The sequence below is a fragment of the Ranitomeya variabilis genome, chromosome 4 (genome assembly GCF_051348905.1).
Source record: "Ranitomeya variabilis isolate aRanVar5 chromosome 4, aRanVar5.hap1, whole genome shotgun sequence".
NCBI classification, from domain to species: Eukaryota; Metazoa; Chordata; class Amphibia; order Anura; family Dendrobatidae; genus Ranitomeya; species Ranitomeya variabilis.
The window spans coordinates 107,232,351-107,259,225 of NC_135235.1; the positions used below are offsets into that span (position 1 = coordinate 107,232,351).

Consider the following 26,875-nt stretch of genomic DNA (forward strand, 5'->3'; position numbering starts at 1 on the left):
ACCTTCAGCAGTCATTATCATTACAGACAGGATTACAATGACCAATATATATCTGTAAGCAGAAGACCACACAGGACCCCGCAACCTCAAACAGTTGTTCAACACTTTTAACTCCCTCCTCCACCCACCACTGCCCCCTCCAACTTCCCTAATCTCTGCCTAGGACTTTGCCACGCACTTAAAAAATAAGATAGACCAAACAAGGCAAGTCTTTGTTCTCCTGACCACCACAACCCCTTTGTATGCCAGACCAATGCCCTAACCCCATAACTTCTCTCTCCAAAGTCACTGAAGGACAGCTTGCACATCTTATCTCCAAATCACACCTCACCACTTGTGCACTTGACCCCATCCCACCTCCTCCCCAACCTCACCACTACAATAATCCCATCCCTATCCCATCTTTTCAATCTATCACTAACTTCTGGTACCTTCCCTTCTGCTTTCAAACATGCCACAATCACACCTATCCTCAAAAAGCCTTCCCTTGACCCAAGCGCTATGTCCAGCTATCATCCCATTTCTTTGCTCCCATTTGTTTTCAAACTCCTTGAGAAGCACGTCCACGCTGAACTTTCCTCTCACCTTGCATCTAACTCGCTCTTCGATAACCTATAATCTGGCTTCCGTCCCCACCATTCCACTGAGACTGCCCTGACCAAATTTACGAACAACTTACTTACAGCTAAAGCTAACAAACAATTCTCTATACTCCTTCTAGACCTGTCCTCTGCCTTCTACACAGTTGACCACTGCCTCCTTCTACAGATCCTCTCTTCCTTTGGTGTCAAAGACCTTGCCCTATCCTGGATCTCCTCATACCTTACCAACTGCACATTTAGCATTTCCTACTCCCATACTACCTCTTCATCTAGCCCCCTCTCTGTTGGTTTCCCTCAAGGCTCTGTCCTAGGACCCCTTCTCTTCTCAATCTATACCCTTGGCCTGGGGCAACTCATAAAGTCCTATGGCTTCCAGTACCATCTATATGCTGATGACACTCAGATCTACTTCCCTGGCCAAATTGTCACCTCTCTGCTCTCCAGAATTCCAGAGTGTCTATCAGCCATATCCTCCTTCTCCTCTCGCTTCCTCAAACTCAATGTGGACAAATCTGAACTGATTATCTTTCCTCAGTCTTGCACACCTTCCCTACCTGATCCATCTATCCCAATAAATGAATTCACACTTTCCCCTGTCCCGGTAATCTGCTGCCTCGGAGGAACCCTTGACTCTGCCCTGTCCTTCAAACCGCACATCCAAGCTCTCGCCATTACCTGTCGCCTTCAGCTCAAAAACATTTCCAGAATCCGTCTTTTCCTCAACCCTCACTCTACCAAAATGCTTGTGCATGCTCTAATCATCTCCCGCCTCAACTATTGCAACATCCTCCTTTGTGACCTACCTTCTAACACTCTTGCACCCCTCCAGTCCATCTTTAACTCTGCTGCCCAACTAATCTTTCTCCTCGCTACACTCCTGTTTCCCCTCTTTGCAGATCCCTTCACTGGTTCCTACTTTCCCAGCATATCCAGTTTAAACTACTAACACTGACCTACAAAGCCATCCATAACCTTTCTTCTCCGTATATTTCCAAACTAATCTCTCAATATTTTCCTTCATGTAATCTCTGGTCCTCCCAAGACCTCCTTCTCTCCTCCACGCTTATTCTCTCCTAACCCAATTGCCTCCAAGACTTCCTGCCCCAACACGTCCTGTTATCCACCATATTTGGATCCTTCAAACGGAACCTGAAAGCCCATCTCTTCAAAAAAGCTGACAACCTGTAATGACCACACGGCCACCTCAATACCATCGGAGCTACTGCAGTCCCCGACCTACTGTCTCCTTCCCCATAATCCTGTAGAATGTAAGCCCGCAAGGGCAGGGTCCTCTTCCCTCTATATCAGTCTGCCATTGTTAGTTTTGTTTACTGTAAGTGATATTTGTATTTTGATGTAACCCCGTCTAATGTACAGCACCATGGAATAAATGGTGCTATATAAATAAATAATAATAATAATTCCCAGTAGGTGATAATTACTTCTCAACTCTCCTTAAAGGGAACCTGTCACCAGATTTAGCCGATATAAGATGCGGCCATCACCTTTCATTGCTCATCTACAGCGTTCTGTAATGCTGTATATAAGCCCCCGATACGACCTGCAAGAGAAGAAAAATAAGTATATAATACTCACCTGTGTCCGGACCAATGGGTGTCACAGGTCCTGGTCTGTCGCCTCCTATCTTCTTGTGATGCCGCCCTCCTGTTGCTTCATTGCTCCCCGGCATTGCGCTCCTTTGCAGGCGTGCTTATCGGCCATGTTGAGGGCAGAGCAAACTACTGCAGTGCGCAGGTGCCGGGAAAGGTCAGAGAAAGGCCCTGCGCATTGCAGTACTTTGCTCTGTGAGCAAAGCCTTTGCAGGAGCGCAGTGCTGGGGAACATTGAAGCAAGCAGGAGGGCGGACCAGGACCTGTGACACCCATATATATATATATATATATATATATATATATATATATATATATACTTATATGGGTGTGAGTGAGCCGAGACTTGATGGGTCTTGATGCTGATTCGGCCTGAGAAAATGGGAGCTGCCTCAGAGTAACACTGGGCTGAGTGCTATGCGATGTTTTATCGCATAGCACTCAGCCGTATTGTATGATAGTGTGACTCCAGCCTAAGGCTATGTGCACACGTTGCGAATTTTGCTGCGGATCCGCAGTGGATTGACCTCTGCGGATTCGCAGCAGTTTTCCATGCGTTTACAGTACCATTTAAACCTATGGAAAACAAAAACCGCAGTGCACATGCTGCGGAAAAAAACACGCTGAAACGTAGCGTTTTTTATTCTGCAGCATGTCAATTCTTTGTGCGGATTACGCAGCGGTTTACACCTGCTCCTTAATAGGAATCCGCAGGTGTAAAACCGCAGGTGGAATCCGCAAAAAATCCGCCGTAAATCCGCAGTAAATCCACAGGTAAAACGCAGTGCTTTTTACCTGCGGATTTCTAAAAACAGGTGCGTAAAAATCCGAAGAGGTTCCATTTACGTGTGCACAAACCCTGAGTGCGCCAAATTGCATATGTGCTGAGGAGGGGGGTGCGGCGCCAAACTGAATTCTTACCTTGAAGCCGGAAAACCTAGCTACACCTCTGGAAACATCAGACTGCAATCAGAACACAGTGCACTGACTCTCAGATTAAGCTTTGACACTGTTTGATCCCAGAGTTTTTGCCTAATTTGCCCCGATTCTCTTGCATGAGCGAATCAACATCTATGTGACCAGTCTAAGTTAAGTCTTCAGGCTATTGGCTAGGGTGAAAACTGCAATATTTTTTAATTGTGTTCAAATTTTTATTTTTTTAAATGAACATATAGACCTTGATGTGGGAAACAAATTAAAAAATATATGTTTTGCATAAAGCTTTCATTGAAAGTGAAGCTATTATTGCAGTCTAGTATATTTTTTTATCGTATGGCTTATTGCAGCCATGTATTTTTCACTCTGAAACATCGCTGCATTTCAGAGAAAACATACTTTGAAAAGTTGAACGAGAACCAGGTTCCTCAGATGTCTAGTCCAAGAGACCGTCCTCCAGGGGATTTTTCCCCACTCCCCTAGACTGACTTGGAAAACAAGAAAATGGGATGGTATGCTGAACTGCTAGGTTCACATTGCGTTAATGTGTGCACGCTAACGGACAGCGTTGCACGGCGAAAATGTCGCAATTAATGCCGTGCAACGGGTCCGTTAGCGCACCCATTGACAGCAATGTAAATTTCGCCTGTAGCACATCGCTAGCGCGTGCCTTTTTCGGCTCGCGCTAGCGATGTGCCGTTCTTTTGTGACGCGCCGCGGACGCTGCTTGCAGCGTCCGCGGCGCGCCCAAGGTCCGTTCCCCGCTCTCGCAGATCGGGGATCTGCTAGAGCGGGGACGTTAACGCGACCCCTAAACGCGGCCCTGAAAAAAACATTGCGTTAGCGCAATCCGCTAGCGCTAGCGCTAAACGGATTGCCCTAACGCAATGTGAACCTAGCTGTTCACACGTTCACACGTTGCGTGTTTTGCTCCATTTTTTTAATGCAAAATTTAGGCTGCATTTAAGCTGCGTTCTAGAAACAGATTTTGCTTGTTTTTTGCTGCATTTTTATTGCTGCATTTTTGCTGAGTCTTGTGCATGTTGATAATGTTTAGTGGCCCAAAAAAACATGATTTAACTTCCTTAGGTTTTTGTACCAAAACGCAGTAAAACCTGATAACTGCCTTTTTTGTTGTGTTTTTGCACTTACTCATTGTTTCCTATGGGTGAAAAAAAGCTGTAAAAATGCCGAAAGAAGTGACATGCTAAAGTCTTGCAAATCAGTCGGGAAAAAACTCTGTGTGCATGAGATTTCTCAACTTTGCTGGCACTGTAAAACGCAGCTTAAAATTAGCATAAAAAAGTAGCAAAAAACACTGCAAAAATCCAACCTGTGAACGTAGCCTTGGGTTGAAAGCCTACAGTAAGTTTTTGGTGAGTTTTTGATGCAGCATATTTTCGCTGTGTCAAAAATTCAGTATCTCACAGTTCCAGAAAAGTGGATGGGTTTTATAGAAATCTCATGCCTACTGTCCTTTTTTCACATAGTGTAATCTGACCTGTGGTGCATGTTTCAAATCCACAACATGTCAAGTTCTTGTGAGTACACGCTGAGTTTCATGTGCAGAATTTTTCCTCATAGAATTGCATTAGGTGTGGAAAATCTGCAATTAAAAAAAAATGTAATCTACATCCGCACATGACTGTACCAATAAGTTGCAGTGTCAAAAACACCATAAAAACAATTGTGAAAAAAATACCGTATATACTCAAGTATAAACCGACCCGAGTATAAGCCGACCCCCCTAATTTTGCAACAAAAAACTGGGAAAACTTTTTGACTCGAGTATAAGCCTAGGGTGGAAAATGCAGCAGCTATCGGTAAATGTCAAAAATAAAAATAGATACCAATAAAAGTAAAATTAATTGAGACATCAGTACGTTAAGTGTTTTTGAATATCCATATTGAATCAGGAGCCCCATATAATGCTCCATACTGTTCATTATGGCCCCATAAGATGCTCCATGTTAAAATATGCCCCATATAATCCTGCATAAAGGTTAATAATGGCCCCATATAATTCATTATGGCCCCATAAGATGCTCCATATACAAATATGCCCCATATAATGCTCCATGCAGTTTTTTATGGCCCCATAAATGCCCCATATAATGCTCCATGCAGTTCTTTATGGCCCCATAGATGCCCCATGCAGTTCTTTATGGCCCCATATGTTAGGAGTTGAGTTCCCGCCCCTGCACAGGGGGAATCTCGAACCATCTCCGCTGCGGTCTCCCATTCTTCTCCAGCTGCAGTGGAGTCTTCTCAGCGGAGACGTTGGTCCCAGCATCTTGCTCAGTCTCACTCTGTGCATAGGGTTACTGCTGCTTTTCCAGCTTCTGCCATTGAAGCCAGTGCTGGGCAGCGGTGAGCAGATGCTTTTGGGACTAAGTCCTGCTTTTCCCCTTCTGAGCATGCCCAGGGCAAGATCTCCCGTTGGAGATCGAGGGTCACATGCTCAGATACTGCAGCAGATCCCATTGGTCCTCCCGGAAGGTCCTGAAGGTGCTCAACTTCTGTGGCAGCCTCCCATTGGTCCTTCTGGGAAGGTCCTGTACATGCTGCAGCTATATAATGTTCGCATGACTGCACGGCCATGCGCTAGTGTAAACGTGTGTGTGTTGATGAGTGAAAGTCGTTCATTAATTACCCCTCCCTTGTGTATGACTGCTCACGTTAGGTGGATGATTGCTATCTAGCGCCCGACTTAGCCATCAGCACGTAACACACAAATCAGCGTCTAATTGCTGTGACCGCCAGTGCAGCGCCGTGCTCTTTCACAGCGCTTTCCTGACCCAAGCCTGGGTGGTTAGTGGCGTCCGCCAGTGCGGCACCGCACGCACTCTCGTGCATCTTTATTATTATTTCTTTCACTCTGACACCCCAGTTGCGGTGTCGAGCACAAGAGGTTTATATGAACTCAAATCCTGTGTCTTGGGATTGAGTTCTGAGACTCCTTGCTTGCGCTCTTGGTGCGGTACCGCGGCCCTGTGACGCAACAGGGTTCACTTCCTTCACACAGGGTGAAGTTAACCCGTGTGTGTATTCACATTGTACCGCCATATAGTCCGTCATTACTTGGCAGCAGGTTCCATCTCTGCACGGTGGACCCCGGGCTGCGAACGCACCTTACTCTATCTTTCTTATTATTTGGTGCGTTCCGCTAGCCCTAACACCATAGACGCTCCATATAGCATTGTGCCACATGAAATGCTGCTGCTGCTGCACTAAAAAAATATGACATACTCACCTCTAGTCACTGCCTGCTGCTCCTCAGCGTCCCATCTCTCCGCACTTCAGGCTGAGGGCGGCGTGCACACTAATACGTCATCGCGCCCTCTGGCCTGAACAGTCACTGCAGAGGACGTGGAAGACGGGGCGGCGGTGGAACGAGAGAAGGTAAATATGACATACTCACCTGCTTCCGGCACTCCTGGTGTGGTCCCTGCATGTCCCACATCTCCGGGAGCGGCAGCTTCTTCCTGTAGTGAGCGGTCACGTGGCACCGCTCATTACAGTAATGAATATGCGGCTCCACCCCTATAGGAGTGGAGTCCATATTCATAACTTTAATGAGCGGTACCAGTGACCGCTGAACAGGGGAAGTTGCTGCTGCTCCCGGAGATGTGGGACATGCGGGGACCGCGTCAGGAGCACTGGGAGCAGGTGAGCATTTGACAGGCATCGCTCCCCCTCACCCGCCGACCCCCCTGCCTTCCATGACTCGAGTATAAGCCGAGAGGGGCACTTTCAGCCCATTTTTTTGGGCTGAAAATCTCGGCTTATACTCGAGTATATACGGTACTCAAAAGTACATTGAACCTAATTTACCTAATAGATGTAGAAATGCTGCAGAAAATCTGCAACACCAAAAACTCACCTGATACCAATGTCGGACTGGGGTGACAAGGACCCACCAGTAACATTGACTTTGGGGGGGCCCACTTTTCACCTGCATGCAAATATTATACTACCTTCGTTCACAAATTTACCTATATCTCTATATAAACTGGGTAGCGTGGTTAATGAATGATGAGATGCTGCTTTTTTCTGTACAGAGTGAATCAAGTGAATTATGCCAAGTACTGCCCATACAGTGGGTTTGGGGGCCCAGATCTACACAGGGGCCTACCGGGGGATTCCCCTGTTACCCTGTGGGCCAGTCTGAGCCTGCCTGATACCTTAGGTTACATTCCCACAATGAGATTTTGGGGCGTTTTTGATGCTGCGTATTTTTGCTGCATCAAAAACGCAGTGTCTCACAGTTCCAGCAAAGTAAATGGGATTTATAGAAATCTCCTGCCCACTGTGCTTCTGTGTGTAAACTGACCTGCGATGCATGTTTCATAGCTGCAACATGTCAATTTCTCCTGCGGGTACGCTAAGTTTTCATGTGTGGATTTTCCCCATAGTCTTGCATTAGATAGAGAAATTCGGCAGGTAAAAAAGTGCATGTATTTTTAGTGCATCAAAAACGCATGTAAATCCACACCTAAGTGTATCAATAAAGATTTGTCAAAGCAAAAAAACAGTAAGTATCAAAAACAAAGCAACTTTATTTAAAGCATAACACACCAACAAGACATAAAGACCGTAGTGTCAAAAACACAATAAAAAATGCATCTTAATTAAAATGCCCACAAAAACACAATGAATTACATTTATATTAATATGTTCACAACAAATCTCTTACGTTTACTTATAGTGTTGGAATAGTGCACTTGCGTTTTCACTATTTCATGTATGTTTTATTATAATTCTGTCACTTCTTTTCAACATTATATGATGTACATTTTTATTCATGTTTTTTTCACTTTTATTCGATTTTGTTTTGGTATATGGATCCTATGGATCAACTTCATGTTATGGAGCGGTTTCGGTTATATGATGAGTTTTTGTCTTTGTATAATCTCTCATTTTTGGTATGGTGCCTGATTTTTGAAAAGCCTCTTACTTTAAAGTCATGTCAGTGGGACGCCCTATGGCTAACAGCCAGTTATATGGGATCTTATGGGAACCTGGCTCCCTCAAATAAGATGGCGACCAGGACGTGTGCTCGCCGTAGTGCGCATGCCCGCAACTCATGTATTACCATGGCATCACACAGGGCGTCTCTTAGCAAAGGATTGTGGGATAATGACGTCATCGGGGTTTTCCCCGTCCCACGGTGCTTTGCTGACGCCGGACGTGATGACTAAGCGGGCCGTGAGTATCACGCGCATGCGCCGCTTTCTAATTAGGCGGTGAGGGAGGATATAAAAATCGGGCATTTGGACAATTATATCAAGCAGCCCCCCGAGGAAGCCAAGGGCGAAACGCGCGTTGGGGCGCGTGTGTGTGCACGTGATTGAAAGCATGGGTAAGACTACATGATGGGAACACTGTTCTTTTGGGGGACATCGTGCAGCTCTCTTGCTGATTGAGCTGGATTGGCTGCCATTGCTACTGCTTATATGCATTAGACAAGGGATTGGTAGGCAACCATTTTGGCATTGTATGCACTAGCACCTTAGCACTTTTTTAGCGGTTGCTACCTACTCTGTACTCCCCATATTTATATCCATGCTGATGTCATAGTGCCGCACTCTTTAGTGGGTGCATCTCTGCCCCTCATTCAAATTAACTCTGGTTGTGTACATTATATGTATATTATTGAATGTTATGTTATCTATTTGGCACTAATTTTATTGTTATGTAACAAAATAAAATATATGTTTTTTATATCTACTTCTGTGATTTTATGCTTCAATGCTGTGTTTGGAAACACCAAAAACTCACCTGATACCAATGTCGGACTGGGGTGACTAGGACCCATCAGTAACATTGACTTTGGGGGGGGGGCCATTTTTCACCTGCATGCAAATAATATACTACCTTCGTTCACAAATTTACCTATATCTCTATATAAACTGGGTAGTGTGGTTAATGAATGATGAGATGCTGCTTTTTTCTGTACAGCGTGAATCAAGTGCATTATGCCAAGTACTGCCCATACAGTGGGTTTGGGGGCCCAGATCTACACAGGGGCCTACCGGGGGATTCCCCTGTTACCCTGTGGGCCAGTCTGAGCCTGCCTGATACCTTAGGTTACATTCCCACAATGAGATTTTGGGGCGTTTTTGATGCTGCGTATTTTTGCTGCATCAAAAACGCAGTGTCTTACAGTTCCAGCAAAGTAGATGGGATTTATAGAAATCTCCTGCCCACTGTGCTTCTGTGTGTAAACTGACCTGCGATGCATGTTTCATAGCTGCAACATGTCAATTTCTCCTGTGGGTACGCTAAGTTTTCATGTGTGGATTTTCCCCATAGTCTTGCATTAGATAGAGAAATTCGGCAGGTAAAAAAGTGCATGTATTTTTAGTGCATCAAAAACGCATGTAAATCCACACCTAAGTGTATCAATAAAGATTTGTCAAAGCAAAAAAACAGTAAGTATCAAAAACAAAGCAACTTTATTTAAAGCATAACACACCAACAAGACATAAAGACCGTAGTGTCAAAAACACAATAAAAAATGCATCTTAATTAAAATGCCCACAAAAACACAATGAACGAACGCAAGTAACCTAATTTAAATAATGGATGCAGAAATTTTTGAATGTCAAAAATTCCCCAAATGCTCATCAAGGGAACGTAACCATAGGCAATGCCAAGGGTGCACCGAGCGCCTGTGCTTGATCTGAACAATCATTTAAAAAAATATATATTGTTTTTTTCTGATGATAGAGTTTTTTCAAAAATGTGTTTATTTTGTCCATCTCTAAAGCAACGATCAATATATTTTTCCCCGTATAATTAATCTTTACTGTTTTTGATTGTTTCTTGAAACTAGGAGATTTACAAATGATTCAGCTAATTTATAGTAATGACATTACTTGTTTAGATAAAGCAAATTAAAAGCTGATGAAAAGTTTAATTACTTTAACCATTCTGACAACAGTATCTTTTAATCATGACCACTGGGGCTTAACATGGCCTCATAGAATTTAATTGGGTTGGTTTAATAGAGCGCACAGTAAAGCCTCTATAAATCCATGTCATCACCCCTTTACAAGTTTGGATAACCAGTCTTTATTTTAAGTTAATACAGTGCAGTTAAGGTTACATTGCTGCTTGTACAATAGCTAAGGATTTTATGCTGCACCAAAAATAGATCTAAATATTTTTAATTTTTTTATTATTTTTATTGCACTATGGAAGAAAAAAAAATGTCCCTACTGGCAGACACTCTTTACAGACACTTTTTATACATGTATAATTTTTAGTTTATACAGAATATTGTATTGTGCTGAAAACAAATTCTAGATGTAACCCCTATAACCATATTCATTGTTTAGCAGTAATAACAGTAGATCACTGCGGGTAAGAAAAGGCCAACCCATGGCAATAAGGTGATGACCTGGCTGGCTTCTATTTGCCTTTGGGTCTCCTTCAAAGGAGTTTGTTTCTTTCTTTAATATTAATTTAATCAAATGTGTAGGGGACACGATTTAGTGGCATTTACCAATAAGTACAGCAATTTTCAAAACAACAGATGGAGGAGTGTGTGACTAGACCTGTCCTCCAGTTAAAAGAAATACTACACGTAAAAAAAAAATTTTTAAGTGGAGGAGGCCATAGACATGTCTGGTCACATTACCCTCTTTGAACTGCCATTCTTGATTGGGACATGTATAAAGTAGACTACCTCTTAAAAAGCTCTGGGCTACACAACACACACACACACACACACACGCACACACACACACACACACTGCTTGTAAATGGACTTCCAATATTTCCAGTAGTCCAAAGAAGCCAGTGTACTTAAGCTGTTTTCTTTTAATAAAAATAGTAGTGAATTGAGGGCGAGCGAGAGTGGGTGTAATTCCAGCCCAGGCACAACCTAAACTATTCAATTCTGTGACCCTGCCCCGATGACTAGACCGGAGCAGCAGGGATCTAACATAATTTTCTGAGGCCTATTAGCTCTACCAGCAACAAGGACATATTTTAAAAGATGATTCACATACATGGTAATGTCCCATCATTAGTTAAACGGGAATATCTGCTATGACAGATCAGTGAAAATACCACTTTTTCATGCAAGGTGGGTAGTTAGACTTCGAAGAGGTAAATGACAGATGAAAGACAGTAAAAAAGCTGGAAAAAGACTACATTGCGTTTGTTGTCTGTTACCGTGGAGATACATAAGTCTACATAGGACCTATATATCCAAAATATACAGTACAAGTCACGGAAAGCATGTGGATGGTGCCCCTGCCGGTAGCACTTTACGCAAATATCGTCCTTTTAAAAATAGAAGTGTAAGTTCCCATATGATGTCACAGCAACTTTTGTACATGGCATGCACCAAATAATCCTTAGGTGGACACGTTGAAGCATTCTGACTCACAAAACGGACGTTGTCCACAATGCTGCCCATATCTTCCGGCATCCATGTTTTTTATCAAGTTTTGAATATTTAGAATAAAAGTGTGTTTATGTGATAGTTAGTGACACTCTTTTCAATCTCTTGAACTGTGCTTTGTTCTACAGTAGGCTTAGATGGGGCAGCACATAGTTCTACGGTAGCCTTACATGGGGCAACACATAGTTCTACATTAGCCTTAGATGGAGCAACATATAGTTCTTCGGTAGCCTTAGATGGGACAGCACAGTTGTATGGTAGCCTTAGATGGGGCAGCACATAGTACTACGGTAGCCTTACATGGGGCAACATATAGTTCTACATTAGCCTTAGATGGGGCTTCACATAGTTCTACAGTAGCCTTAGATGGGGCAACACATAGTTCTAGAGTAGCCTTGGATGGGGCAGCACATAGTTCTATAGTAGCCTTAGATGGGGCTGAGCACATAGTTCTACGGCAGCCTTAGCTAAGGCAGCACATAGTACTATGGTAGCCTTAGATGGGGCAGAACATCGTTCTACAGTAGCCTTAGATGGGGCAACACATAGTTCTACATTAGCCTTAGATGGGGCACACATAGTTATACTGTAGCCTTAGATGGGGCAGCACATAGTTGTATGGTAGCCTTAGATGGGGCAACACACAGTTCTACGGTAGCCTTAGATGGGGCAACACATAGTTCTACGGTAGCCTTAAATGGGGCAATGCATAGTTCTATGGTAGCCTTAGATGGGGCAATGCATAGTTCTACATTAGCCTTAGATGGGGCACACATAGTTCTACATTAGCCTTAGATGGGACCGCACATAGTTGTACGGTAGCCTTAGATGGGGCACACATAGTTATTCTGTAGCCTTAGATGGGGCAGCACATAGTTCTATAGTAGCCTTAGATGGGGCAGCCCATAGTTGTATGGTAGCCTTAGATGGGGCACACATAGTTATACTGTAGCCTTAGATGGGGCAGCACATAGTTATTGTGTAGCCTTAGATGGGGCACACATAGTTCTATGGTAGCCTTAGATGGGGCAATGCATAGTTCTACATTAGCCTTAGATGGGGCACACATAGTTCTGCATTAGCCTTAGATGGGGCAGCACATAGTTCTAAGGTAGCCTTAGATGGGGCACACATAGTTCTACATTAGCCTTAGATGGGGCAACACATACTTCTACATTAGCCTTAGATGGGGCACACATAGTTCGACATTAGCCTTAGATGGGGCCGCACATAGTTATTCTGTAGCCTTAGATGGGGCAGCACATAGTTCTATGGTAGCCTTAGATGGGGCAGCACATAGTTCTATGGTAGCCTTAGATGGGGCAGCACATAGTTCTATGGTAGCCTTAGATGGGGCAGCACATAGTTCTATGGTAGCCTTAGATGGGGCAGCACATAGTTGTACGGTAGCCTTAGATGGGGCACACATAGTTATTCTGTAGCCTTAGATGGGGCAGCACATAGTTGTATGGCAGCCTTAGATGGGGCGCACACAGTTATTCTGTAGTCTTAAATGGGGCAGCACATAGTTATACTGTAGCCTTAGATGGGGCAGCACATAGTTATTGTGTAGCCTTAGATGGGGCAGCACATAGATCTATGGTAGCCTTAGTTGGGGCAGCACATAGTTGTACGGTAGCCTTAGATGGGGCTGCACATAGTTGTACGGTAGCCTTAAATGGGGAACACAGTTATTCTGTAGCCTAAGATGGGGCAGCACATAGATCTATGGTAGCCTTAGATGGGGCAACACATAGTTCTACATTAGCCTTAGATGGAGCACACATAGTTGTACGGTAGCCTTAGATGGGGCAACACATAGTTCTACAGTAGCCTTAGATGGGGCACACATACAGTAGTTCTACATTAGCCTTAGATGGGGCAGCACATAGTTATTCTGTAGCCTTAGACTGGGCAGCACATAGTTCTATGGTAGCCTTAGATGGGGCCGCACATAGTTGTATGGTAGCCTTAGATGGGGCAGCACATAGTTGTACGGTAGCCTTAGATGGGGCACACATAGTTATTCTGTAGCCTTAGATGGGGCAGCACATAGTTATACTGTAGCCTTAGATGGGGCAGCACATAGTTATTGTGTAGCCTTAGATGGGGCAGCACATAGTTATACTGTAGCCTAAGATGGGGCAGCACATAGATCTATGGTAGCCTTAGATGGGGCAACACATAGTTCTACATTAGCCTTAGATGGGGCACACATAGTTGTATGGTAGCCTTAGATGGGGCAACACATAGTTCTACAGTAGCCTTAGATGGGGCACACATACAGTAGTTCTACATTAGCCTTAGATGGGGCAGCACATAGTTATTCTGTAGCCTTAGACTGGGCTGCACATAGTTCTATGGTAGCCTTAGATGGGGCAGCACATAGTTGTACGGTAGCCTTAGATGGGGCACACAGTTATTCTGTAGCCTTAGATGGGGCAGCACATAGTTATACTGTAGCCTTAGATGGGGCAGCACATAGATCTATGGTAGCCTTAGTTGGGGCAGCACATAGTTGTACGGTTGCCTTAGATGGGGCAGCACATAGTTATACTGTAGCCTTTGATGGGGCAGCACATAATTGTACGGTAGCCTTAAATGGGGCACACAGTTATTCTGTAGCCTTAGATGGGGCAGCACATAGTTATACTGTAGCCTTAGATGGGGCAGCACATAGATCTATGGTAGCCTTAGTTGGGGCAGCACATAGTTGTACGGTTGCCTTAGATGGGGCAGCACATAGTTCTACGGTAGCATTAGATGGGGCAGCACATAGTTGTACAGTAGCCTTAGATGGGGCAGCACATAGTTATAAGGTAGCATTAGATGGGGCACTTATTCCAGATGCAAAAAAAACCCCAGAAAACACCATACAGACAGTATTCCAGTAGTTGTTTTATAGAATGATTATACAAGCATGGGCCAATACTTCTGTATGAGTGTGCACGTTATTGTTGAACTGTGAGCAAACATAAACTATATTGTCATGTGGTGGGTTTGTCACAGCTTTTTGGTGCGTAGTCCACAGAGAAGTCTAGTAACAGTGGCTGTCCTTTACAAAGCCACATTCAACATTGTCTACAGTTCTGAGCTGCAAATCTGAATAAAAGATTCACATCTGTCCTCAATATCTGAGAATATTCTTAGCTGCTATTTTTATTTCAGTTTGTAGTTTACATATGAAACATTTGAAAGCAAGATTTGGCAAATATATATGCACATCACACAAAATATTAAATAAGAATTGTTCTGCTGTAGTCTAATGTCTTGGCTTGTCTGCCTCGTCTCTTGGTGTTGGGTCCTGATTAAAAGACATTGATGTTTGTATCATTCAGAAACTTTGTCCAGTAAAATTACTGCACTGCCAACCATAACTGAGAAAAAAAGCTCGTGCTCACTGCTTATGTTAATCAAGGTTTGTTTCATCAGTATTTGAGTAAAGGGAATTAAAAAAAAATATGCTGAAAAGTACTAACAGAAATATTGTAAAGTTGTAGTGTTAATTAACCCCCCCCCAAACATTTAATCATTGCATGGTATCTGTCCCTAGCTGTTTGCCAGCCAGAGAGTTTATTCTGGTCCCTGGGAAAGAATGTAACTGCAGGCCTGAAAAGATCTTTTCTGCTTGTTAAGACAATAGCACAAAGGTCAGGCTTGCAATGTGCACTACGGGGTAATTTGCAATTCAATCTCTCAGTTCATTTTATGTCACAATTTGATACATGCAAAACATTTTTAATTGACTGTGTAATTTATCTTACAACAAGTTCAACCTATTTGATTTATAAGAAGAAAAACTACGGTATATACGTAGATGTATCTGCACACAGAGGGAATCGATGTGTTTTGGAGTGAACTGTCCTGATCTTCTCTCATTTGCATTTGTGCGCACAGTAACTGCATGTGCAATTCTCACATATCCCTAAATGCAACTATATATGACAACCAAAATTGGTTCTAAGAATTCAATGATGTACATCTTTCAGTCCATGTCAGGCTCATGGCTTTTAGCATACGTGCCATGCAGTAGAACTGACCATATCTACTATATAATTGTCTAAGGGGTACTTCCGTCTTTCTGTCTGTCTGTCTGTCTGTCACGGATATTCATTGGTCGCGGCCTCTGTCTGTCATGGAATCCAAGTCGCTGATTGGTCTCGCCAGCTGCCTGTCATGGCTGCCGGGACCAATCAGCGACAGCCACAGTCCAATTAGTCCCTCCCTACTCCCCTGCAGTCAGTGCCCAGTGCCCGCTCCATATTCACCGCAGTCACCGCTCACACAGGGTTAATGCCAGCAGTAACGGACCGTGTTATGCTGCGGGTAACTCACTCTGTTACCGCCGCTATTAACCTTGTGTGACCAAGTTTTTACTATTGATGCTGCCTATGCAGTGTCAATAGTAAAAACATCTAATGTTAAAAATAATTAAAAAAAATAAAAAATCATTACATACTCACCTACGCCGCCTTTCCCGCTCCTCGCAACACTCCGGTGACCGCTCCATGCAAGCGGCAGGTTCCGGTGGCAAGGATCTTCCATGACGAGAAGGACCTTCCATGACGTCACGGTCATGTGACCGCGACGTCATCACAGGTCCTGTGTGCCTGTGCAAGAAGGACCTGCCATGATGTCACGGTCATGTGACCGTGATGTCATCACACCCTGGGACCGGAAGCTGCCGCCTGCACCGCACACAGGCGACAGAACTACAAGGGTACCCTCGGAAGGTGAGTATATGTTTATTTTATTTTTTTTAACCTATGACATACGTGGCTGGGCAATATACTACGTAGCTGGGCAATATACTACGTGACTGGCCAATATATTACGTGGCTCTGTGCTGTATACTACGTCGCTGTGCAATATACTACTTCACTGGGCAATATACTACGTGGCTCTGTGCTGTATACTACGTCGCTGTGCAATATACTACGTGGCTCTGTGCTGTATACTACGTCGCTGTGCAGTACACTACGTGACTCTGTGCTGTATACTACGTCGCTGTGCAATATACTACGTGGCTCTGTGCTGTATACTACGTCGCTGTGCAGTACACTACGTGACTCTGTGCTGTATACTACGTCGCTGTGCAATATACTACGTGGCTCTGTGCTGTATACTACGTCGCTGTGCAATATACTACGTGGCTCTGTGCTGTATACTATGTCACTGGCCAATATACTATGTAACTGGGCAACATACTACGTGGCTGGGCAATATACTACGTCACTGGGCAATATACTACGTGGTTGGGCAATATACTACATGGGCTGTGCTATATACTACGTGGGCTGTGCAATATACTACGTGGACATGCATATTCTAGAATACCCGATGTGTTAGAATCGGGCCACCATCTAGTACTCCATGAAAAGCATTCAAACCAGTCAATTTTGACATGAACAGGCAGCTCCAGAACCACCGTCAGTACATGAGAGTAGTGCCAGAACCATCGTCAGTGCATAAATGCAGTGACAGAACAATCATCTGTACAGGAATAAATCATGAATAAATCACCAAGCTTAATACAGCATTCAATAACAATGTCAGGTCAGCCCCATATACAATTGTATCACATGAACCTATGATTCCCAGTATGTTCTTAACAATTATAAGGAGATAGTGGGAGTTGTTACCAGCCATCATCAGACTGCGAACCACACAGGAACCACAGCACTGATGAGATGCAAGCTCTATTACAAATAAACATTTACATGCAGGTAACTTATAGATGACATCTTCTCTGATTGAAATATCATTGCCAGCCCTTTTGTCTGCCATTATGGGATGTCATGCCCAGAAGTCATCTCTCCCGACTTCCGCAGCACTTACTGACATGGTGCCCTTAAAAATAAAAGAATCATGATAATGCCCAATAACAATATAGAATCATAGAATGTTAGACTTGGCATTGACCTCCAAGGTCTTCATGTCACACCCCCTGCTCAATGCAAGATTCACTAAACCATCTCAGACAGATGTCTGTCCAGCCTCTGTTTGAAGACTTCCATTGAAGGAGAACTCACCACCTCCCGTGGCAGCCTGTTCCACTCATTGATCGCTCTCACTGTCAAAAAGGTTTTTCTAATGTCTAATCTGTATCTTCTCCCTTTCAGTTTCATTCCATTGCTTCTCATATTTCCATGTGCAAATGAGAATAGTGATGATCCCTCTACACTGTGACAGCCCTTCAGATATTTGCAGACAGATCTTCTCTTTTTGCAAGCTAATGATTTACAGATCTTTTAACCGTTCTTCGTAGGGCATATTTTGAAGTCTCATAGGATGAAGAAAAAGAAAAAAAGCACGGAATGCACTCACTAACCTTCTATAAATAGCAGCTTTATTTAAATCTTCATGAATAAAACTTCATAACCGGGGGAAGAGAAATGGGGCTCAAGTGAGCAGGAGGAGACGACGACCGTTTCGCGCAGTGCTGGCGCTTCAAGGAGCCCCATTTCTCTTCCCCCGGTTATGAAGTTTTATTCATGAAGATTTAAATAAAGCTGCTATTTATAGAAGATTGGTGAGTGCATTCCGTGCTTTTTTTCTTTTTCTTCATCCTATGGAACAACACTTTCAGTGGAGTTGCACCCGTATCTTCTTTGTTATGGCTGTTTCGGACTAAGCACATACCGGCTTCATAAGTAACAAGCTTTTGGACAGTGCCGTTCATTTTTTTCTTTTTTTCTTCTATATTTTGAAGTCTACTCGCAATCCCAGTAGCTCTTCTCTGAACTTGCTCCAGTTTTTTCAATTCATTTTTTTAAAATGTGGTGCCCAGAACTAGACATAGTATTCCAGATGAGATCTGACTAAGGATGACCAATATCTACCATGCTGTGCCCCAGAAAAAATACATTCTTGTGCTTCCTGCACAAACCCACCACAACACTTTTCCTCTCCAAAATATTGCCCCATGTTGTCCCTCTCCAAAATATTCCCCCTCATTGTCCCTCTCCAAAATAGCCCCTCACACTGCCCCTCCCAAAATATACCCTACACTCCCACTCTCCAAAATATTCCCCCTAAATAGACTTCTCCATAATATCCCCCCTCTCACACTAACCCTCTCCAAAATATCACCCACACTGCCCCTCTTCCTAATGTATATCCCCAATTACCTCTAGTTTTACCGTGCCACCTTCCACAATTATCCCCAATAATGTGCCCTCCCAGTAATACCCGCTCATCCAAAATGCTAGAACATTTTAAAGGGGTTGTCCAGTCTAAAATAACAAGTCTGCAGTGAATCTATGTGACTGCAAACTTGTGAATCCTCACAACGTGTGCACTGCCATTCCTTGCCCTGGTACTGGAGAATCCTCACAGTGTGAGGTTTGAGGATTCACAAGTCTGCAGTCACATAGAGTGTATGTCGGGGCAGGGGCTGACAGGCACTCCTCTGCCCCAGTCTGTGCTCAAGTCAGTGTGCAAATGTATTCACATCTGAAATATTAGTGTAATATGTATTTTATTTACTAAAATCCTAATTCATCTTCTGGATGGTAGTCCACGGGGTGGTCCTAATGTTGTACAATAATTACTAAATGTGGATAACCACCCAACCAGTACAAACAGTAATGTCATGGAGCTGGTAAACCTTGACAGCTAAAGTTCTCAAAACAGTCTTAGGTTGGGCTCACACCACCATAATAAAACTCGGGTCAGTCTCTTTTGCAAATTGAGGACTATGAAGAATTGCTGCTGCGCACAGGCACACTGGTTATTATTGGATTGCTGTCCATTGAGCGTAAGCACAGCACACTGAATGAAGGTTCAACCTCCTGATCTCCGCCTTATGACTCATTCAGACGTCCCTTTTTCTTGGATGTGAAAAAAGTTGCCCTCTTCCATCAGTGTGCTGGATCACATTTTCATCAGTGTTTGGTTTTGTGCCACAAAAACTGATGGCGGTTTTCTTTAGTTTGTATACTTATAGCTATTACTGAATTATTACTAATGAAGCATTATTTTCTCTTCCAGATGACCCACTTGGCAATTTTACTTCAAGTTTGAATGCTACAACGTCAAATCTAACATCCCAAACAATTATAAAGGGTAATGTGGTACCCTGCCCAGACCTTTGGGTATCTTTTTATTTATTTTTTTATAAACTGTTTAATTTTCTGCTTCATTTTCTTTAGAGGTATAACTTTAGGTATCTCGTAATATCTTTATTTGTGCTAATAATGTTACAGTTACTGCACTGATGCAGTGTAGAGAGCCGGCTGTCAGTCAGTGCTGGTGCATGGTTACAGCCGCAGCTCACTATGGATTGAGTGGTGACTGAACCCACACCGGTCGCACCTCTGATAGCCTGAGCCTGCCAGGAGGAAAAAAGCTAATTTTCTCCAGGCAGCCCTTCTTCCAGTGCGGCGGTCGCAGGGCTTCAGAATGCTATTGACATGCAGATTAACCCAATACCTGCAGGTTAATAGCATTTTTTTATATGACAGGTTCCTTTGAAGCTCATTTATGATATGATAAACAACATAAAGAAAAATATCAAAAAGCCAAAGCCAAAAAACATAAGAAAAATGGTATCAGAAAATAGTGACAGAAAGCAATTTTTTTTATAATGTTCAAATTTTGTTTAAATAAATATATGCATACTTTTTTCATTGTTTTGATAATTCTTAAACATTGTAAAAAAAATTCTGGTTTCTGTCACTATTTTCTGGGGGGTTTTTAGCTCAATTTTTTACCCATTGCAGCATGAGGCCTCATTCCACGTGTCATGACAGATGAGAATCTGCTGAAGAAATTTAAAAAACACAAGTTCAAATCACCCCCATTTGCACCATTGAAAAAAAAAATACACATATTTGGTATCGCTGCGTTTGTAAAGATCCAATCTATGAAAATATAAGTTAAATTAATCTGATCGGTAAACAGTTTAATGAGAAGAAAAATTGAAACGCCAGAATTACATTTCATTGGCTACCACAATATTGCCATAAAATGCAATAAGAGGCAATAACATCACATCTTCCCCAAAATGGTATCAGTAAAAACCGCTCAGGGTGCAAAAAATAGGCCCTTACACAGCCCCATATCTGGAAAAATGAAAATGTTACAGATCTAGAAAATTTTCTTTCTCTCTTTTTTTTTTTTTTACAATTTTCACATTTTTTCACCACTTAATTAATAAAAAAAGCTATACATGCTTGGTATATGTGTGATCATATTAACCTGGGGGATTATATTGCCACCGGGAGAATTTCACTGCGGTGAATTTGATCTTTGGTGAACTCGCTCCTGCATCATGAGAGTTTCTCATGGGGCTAGCGGGGATCTCACCGAGGTCACCACCGTTCAGCCCAGCTGGGAAGGCAGCCTCAGTGACCAGCAGTAACCTTGATGATGTAACCGCTGGTCAATGATGCTGCCTCGTAGCACCTCATTCACCAGTGGTAATCAGCCTGGATGGTCACATCTTGTCACCATCCAAATTGAAAACTGATTATTCCCTTGACATGGATTACGGCATGGGAGAGAACGATGGACAGGTGAGGGATATAGTTGTTTTTTATTTTTGTTTTATTACATGAGACGAGGGATTCAGTGGAATTAGGCATTAGGTGAGTTTAACTGTGTTTGTTATTTTTAAATAAAAAAGTGTTTTGTTTTATTTCAAATAAAAGACTTTATTCTGGCTGTGTCTCTCTATTTACCATATAACTATAGGATTAGTAATGGATAGGTATCTTATAGATGCCTCTCCATTAGTAATCCGTGGGCTTGATGTCACCTGACAATACAAAGGTGATATCAACCCCCACAAATATGAACCCCACTTGCCACCACTACAGGGCAGGTGGGAAGAGCTGGGCAAAGCACCAGAATTGGCGCATGTAATAGAAGTGCCTTTTCTGGGCGGCTGTGGGCTTCTATTTTTAGGCTGGAAGGGGCCAATATCCATGGTTGTTAAAAATAAATGAAAAATACGGAGTGGGGACCCCTCTATTCTTGATAACCAGCCTTGCTGAAGCTGACAGCTGAGGGTTGCAACCCCCAGCAGTGTGTTTTGCCTGGCTGGTTATTAAAAATACAGGGGAACACACGCTGTTATTTTTCAAATTATTTATTTACAGCGCAGGAGCCGGCTGATGAATACTCCTATCAGCCGCTCCTGCTCTCACTGTTATTAGCAGCAGCAGCAGGTATAGGCTGATGGGAGCAGTAGTCCCATCTCTACCAATTAGCCCTTTTTCCTCTGTTTTACTTTTGTGTTGTTCCAATACACACAAAGGAAATAAACGTGTAAATGCAATAATTTTCTGGAACAATTTGAAGAATGCCAGCACTTTTGGCCATGACTGTATGTGAAAATATACTTTGGAATAAGCCTGTAGGTCAAGGACCACAGAAACCTTGCATGTATTATTGTCCCTGTTTCCTCAGGGATAGTGTGGCTGCTGAAGATTTGGCCTTAAATAATGGATATGGACACGGAAATAATTTACAAAAAGTGCATTCACTGTAATAGATCTGTGATCTACTGTATCTCCAAAAAAGATGAATCGCACACTTACCAAACAATCTGATATGTGAAAAAACCCTTAGGGATAGAGATGGGGGATGGGAGGACCTTATCCAGTTAGGGCTTTATTAGTATAGAAAGGCAATGTTTTCTAACTTTCCACGTCTATAGACTTGTTATGGAAAGCTCTATGTCACCTATAAGGTCATAACTGATTGAGGGCCCATAGCTTGCCCCAGCCCGTGCCCCTCATTGAGACGAAGCCTCATCATTGACGCTCTTTTCTGGAGCTGGGCTATTGTAAGTGCAGAAAAGGTACAGAAAATCCACAATATTTATAACTCACCAAAAGCTCATCGTGGAAACATAGCCTAGGGGGTTAAGGAGCTTCACTCTCGCTGATCTGAAGCATAACCTTGTTGGTCATTTAAGTGACCATTTGTGGCCTTACTTCACGATATTCAATGCTTATAGGTGTGTTTTTTATTATTAATATGTAGATAGCATTTAGTGAAATTCTTAAACTTTGTTCCTAATTTCTCCACAAGGTAGCTTGGATGCTGTGACTGCAAATGAATCCAAAATTGAAAGTTCTGACCCACATGGTGAACGAGTAAAGAGAGCTGCAACTTCAAGGACAGAAAGAATCTGGCCTGGTGGAATCATCCCTTATATTATACAAGGCAATTTTACTGGTTTGTGGAATTTTCACCTTGAAAATTATATCCAGTTAGCCCTGTCCTGATAATAGTCGTATTTCATATTTATTTCCGTATGTCCATAAATTGGAAGAGTAGAATTGTAAACCAGGAGTAGACTTAGGCTGCGTGTCCACAATCAGGAATAGTAGCGGTTTGGACGCAGCGTATTTTCCCTGCCTCCAAAATGCTGTGTTCTACATTACAAGCACAGTGGATGGGATTTATAGGCATCCCATGCCTACTGTGCTTCTTTTTAAAGCCCGCTGGGTGGGTTTTCGAGCCGCATGTCAATTTCTGTAGCAGAGACACTTAATCTCCTGTGCATATTCTCCCCATTAGACTGTCATTAGATGCAATTATTAATCCGCATAGTTCCAAAACACAAGTGCGTAATGTTGAACTCAGCGTTTTGGACTCAGCGAAAATACCTTGCATTCAAAACGCTACTATTCCAGATCGTGGGGACGTAGCCTTAAAGGGAGTTTGTCAGCAGGTTTTTGCTGTATAATCTGAGGTGATCATAAAATAGGTCAAGTGAGCCTGATTCCAGGGATGTATCACTTATTAGGCTGCTTGATGTAGTTTTGATAGAATCCTTGTTTGTCTCACGTAGATTTAGCAGGGCTAAGTCTTCTGGGCTCTGTATAACCTCACCCACACCAGTGATTGGCAGCTTTTTGTGTACACAGTGAATTGTCACCGAGCTGCCAATTGGTGATGGGGGACGAGGTTACACAAATTAGCCTGGCTGTTTGGTATCTGAGATATAGTCCAGCAGTGATAATCTCCTGCTGATAAATGTCTGATTGTATTGAAACTACAACATGCAGCCTAATAAGTGACACATCCCTGAATCAGGCTGCTATGCCCTATATTATGGTGGTCTCAGATTAAATATAAACAACCTGCTAACAGGTTCCCTTTAACACAAATCAATATTGAATATATATTATTTTTTAGTGCTACATTTACATTTCACTTGTTTAATGGTTTTGTGTTACAGGCCATCAGAGAGCAATATTTAAGCAAGCTATGAGGCACTGGGAAAGATATACCTGTGTTACATTTATAGAAAGAACAGATGAGGAAAGTTATATTGTCTTCACTTACAGAACATGTGGGTAAGTATAAGGGCTGAAAGACACAGAAGGTTGTAAAACGGTCTCATTTCCACCTCCTGCGTTATAGATTTTTTTTTTCATCTATGGAACAAGGGCTGGAAGAATATCTTCATTTTTAGTGTTCTCCTAACACCTAATAAAGCATGCAGCTTTATGACAACTATACAATATTTTTGATAGCTCCATTAGAAAAATTTTTTTGTACATATGATAATAAGAAACTTTGTAAGATCTCTAATGTTACAGAGAATTTGGTTCTTTCTCCACCTGGATTGTTCTATTCTCAATACATGGGTAAAAAGTGGAAAATCTGTGTTCTGTGAAGACAGATGTTCACATTACTGAGATATGAAATGTCAGTTGGCGTTCATAAGATTTTATAGAGCGGAGGAAGGCGCTAGAGTCCAACACACATTCTGCTGCAAGTTCTCCTGAAACAAGAGTTACAACTCTCCATAGAATATTATGAGCACCAACTGCCATGTATCTCAGTAAGGCTACTTTCACACTAGCGTCGTACGACGCACGACGAATTGCGTCGTTGCGACGTTCCGACGCAAGGAGTGAAAGCGCCACACAAAGGGGGCAGCGGATGCTGTTTTTCAAGGCATCCGCTGCCCCATTGTGATGTGCGGGGAGGCGGGGGCGGACGGTCTCGACGCACCAAAAAACGTTACATGCAACGTTTTTTGGTGGCGACAGACCGACCCAACACGACGCAACCGTCGCACGACGGTTGCGACGTGTGGCAATGCGTCGCACTGCGTCGCTAATGCAAGTCTATGGAGTAAAAACGCATCCTGCAAGCACTTTTGCAGGATGCGTTTTTTGTACAAAACGACGCATAGCGACGTGCAGTGCACGACGCTAGTGTGAAAGTAGCCTAACGGGAAAATCTGTGTTCACTGAAGATAGATTTTACCCATAAATTTAGAATTTCGAGAATGAATGATCAGTTAAGGATTAAAAAGAACCACAATTCCCAGAATCAAGATATAGTACAAAGTTTCTTATTTTCACCTGAAGTATTGATTTATGAAAAATGTTACTCTTTAGACATTGCTTATGAATAGTGGCACAACTGATATAAAAAAAAACAAAAAAAACTACCTACTAAAAATGGGCTGGACAAAAATGTTGGTACCGCTAAAAAAGATTGAAGATTGTTTAACATGTCCCTATGGCCAAATTTATGGTGTGTCCTGTATCTAACAAATTAAGGTGTGTCCATCTGCCTATTTACAGGGTGAAAAGTAGTCACTGTGCTGTTTAACATCATAGTTTGTACAACATTGAACATGGACCTAAATTCACAAACATGTTTAAGGTAAAAGCTGTAAGAGCATCTCCAAACAGCTTGATGTTTGTTACTACGGTTGTACACATTATTCAGAAGTTTAAAGTCTATGGGACTGTAGCTAACCTCAAAAGCCAAACTGATGATACATTGTAAAGATGGACTATATAAATGTATCAAAGAACCCAGAACAACTTCCAAGAGGATTAAAGGTGAACTCCAAGGTCAAGGTACATCAGTGAGCGATCGGAAACAACTGTTAAAAGCAAATGCTAAAAAATGAGAATGGAATTTGCCAAAATGCTTATTGACAACTCACAAAACCTCTGGGAGAATGTCCTTTGGACAAATGAGGCAAAACTGTGGCTTTTTGGCATGTTACATCAGCTTTATGTTCACAGATGCAAAACTGAAGCATATCAAAAAAAGAAAATTATACAGACTGTGAAACATGGAGGAGTCTCAGTTATCTTTTGGAGCTAGTTTGCTGCATCTGGAACAGGGTGTCTTGAATCTGTGCAGGATTCAATGAAATCTCAAGACTATCAAGAGATTCTAGAGTGAAATGTGCTGCCCAGTGTCAGAAAGCTTGGTCTGAGCTGTAGGTCATCGGTTCTCCAATAGGATAATCACATAAAACACAGTTAAAAACACCCAAGAATGGCTAAGAGCAAAGCAATGGACTATTCTGAAGTGGCTTCTATGAGTCCTGATCTAAATCCTATTTAACATCTGCAGAAGGAGCTGAACCCTGCAGTCTGAAGAAGGCACCTTCACACCTGAGACAGCTGGAGCAGTTTGCTCACGAGGAGTGGGCCAAAATACCTGGGGGCAGGTGCAGAAGTCTCATTGAAATTGCATCAAACTTTGGTGCAACAATATATTAAGGGACTAATCATTTTGTGCTGGCCATTTTCATTAGTTTTTTTTTCTGTTGAACCGTAATTCAAAAGCAATGTCAGATTCTTATTAGTTGATACTCTGTAAATGTAAATTGAACTTACTTTTGTGAATTTCAAATGATTCCAATGATTTCCATGACCATTGTGGGGTTTTCTTACTTTAACTGAAGGATGCCAACAATTTTGTTCATGTGTGTATTTTGCAGTGAAATGCCATGTAAAGTGCATAACATTTTTGTTTCTCAATATTCCAATAATTAGTTATCTCAATTAATTTCAGTGAACAGAATTTGAGGAATTTTTTTTTACAATAAAAATATGTATTGTTTATTATCATAAATCTAACTTATAAGGTGGTCCTGTTTCTGTCTCATAATAGAAACTTTTTTTGTAGTCAAAATACTTTATGCAGAATATATTTTTTTAATGGAGGGATTGAACCGAATTATGTCATATTATTGTCATATTATTAGTATTATTATTTATTGTTATAGCGCCATTTATTCCATGGCGCTTTACATGTGAGGAGGGGTATACATAATAAAAACAAGTACAATAAACTTAAACAATACAAGTCATAACTGATACAGGAGGAGAGAGGACCCTGCCCGCGAAGGCTCACAATCTACAAGGGATGGGTGAGAATACAGTAGGTGAGGGCAGAGCTGATCGTGCAGCGGTTTGGTCGATCGGTGGTTACTGCAGGTTGTAGGCTTGTCGGAAGAGGTAGGTCTTCAGGTTCTTTTTGAAGGTTTCGATGGTAGATGAGAGTCTGATATGTTGTGGTAGAGAGTTCCA

The 26,875-nt window shown here is 42.4% G+C and overlaps 1 protein-coding gene across 2 annotated transcripts in view; it reads left to right on the forward strand.

Annotated features, from left to right (window-relative positions):
- TLL2 (tolloid like 2) overlaps positions 1–26,875 on the forward strand; it is a 253,017-nt gene that overhangs the window by 155,286 nt on the left and 70,856 nt on the right. The window contains exons 3-5 of one of the 2 annotated variants that reach the window (XM_077259078.1): positions 19,557–19,631; positions 22,605–22,751; positions 23,761–23,878. In XM_077259078.1, coding sequence (XP_077115193.1) covers positions 19,557–19,631; positions 22,605–22,751; positions 23,761–23,878 — 340 coding nt within the window. Of the gene's footprint in view, positions 1–19,556; positions 19,632–22,604; positions 22,752–23,760; positions 23,879–26,875 lie in introns of those variants that run through there. The other variant, XM_077259079.1, reaches the window with a different exon arrangement.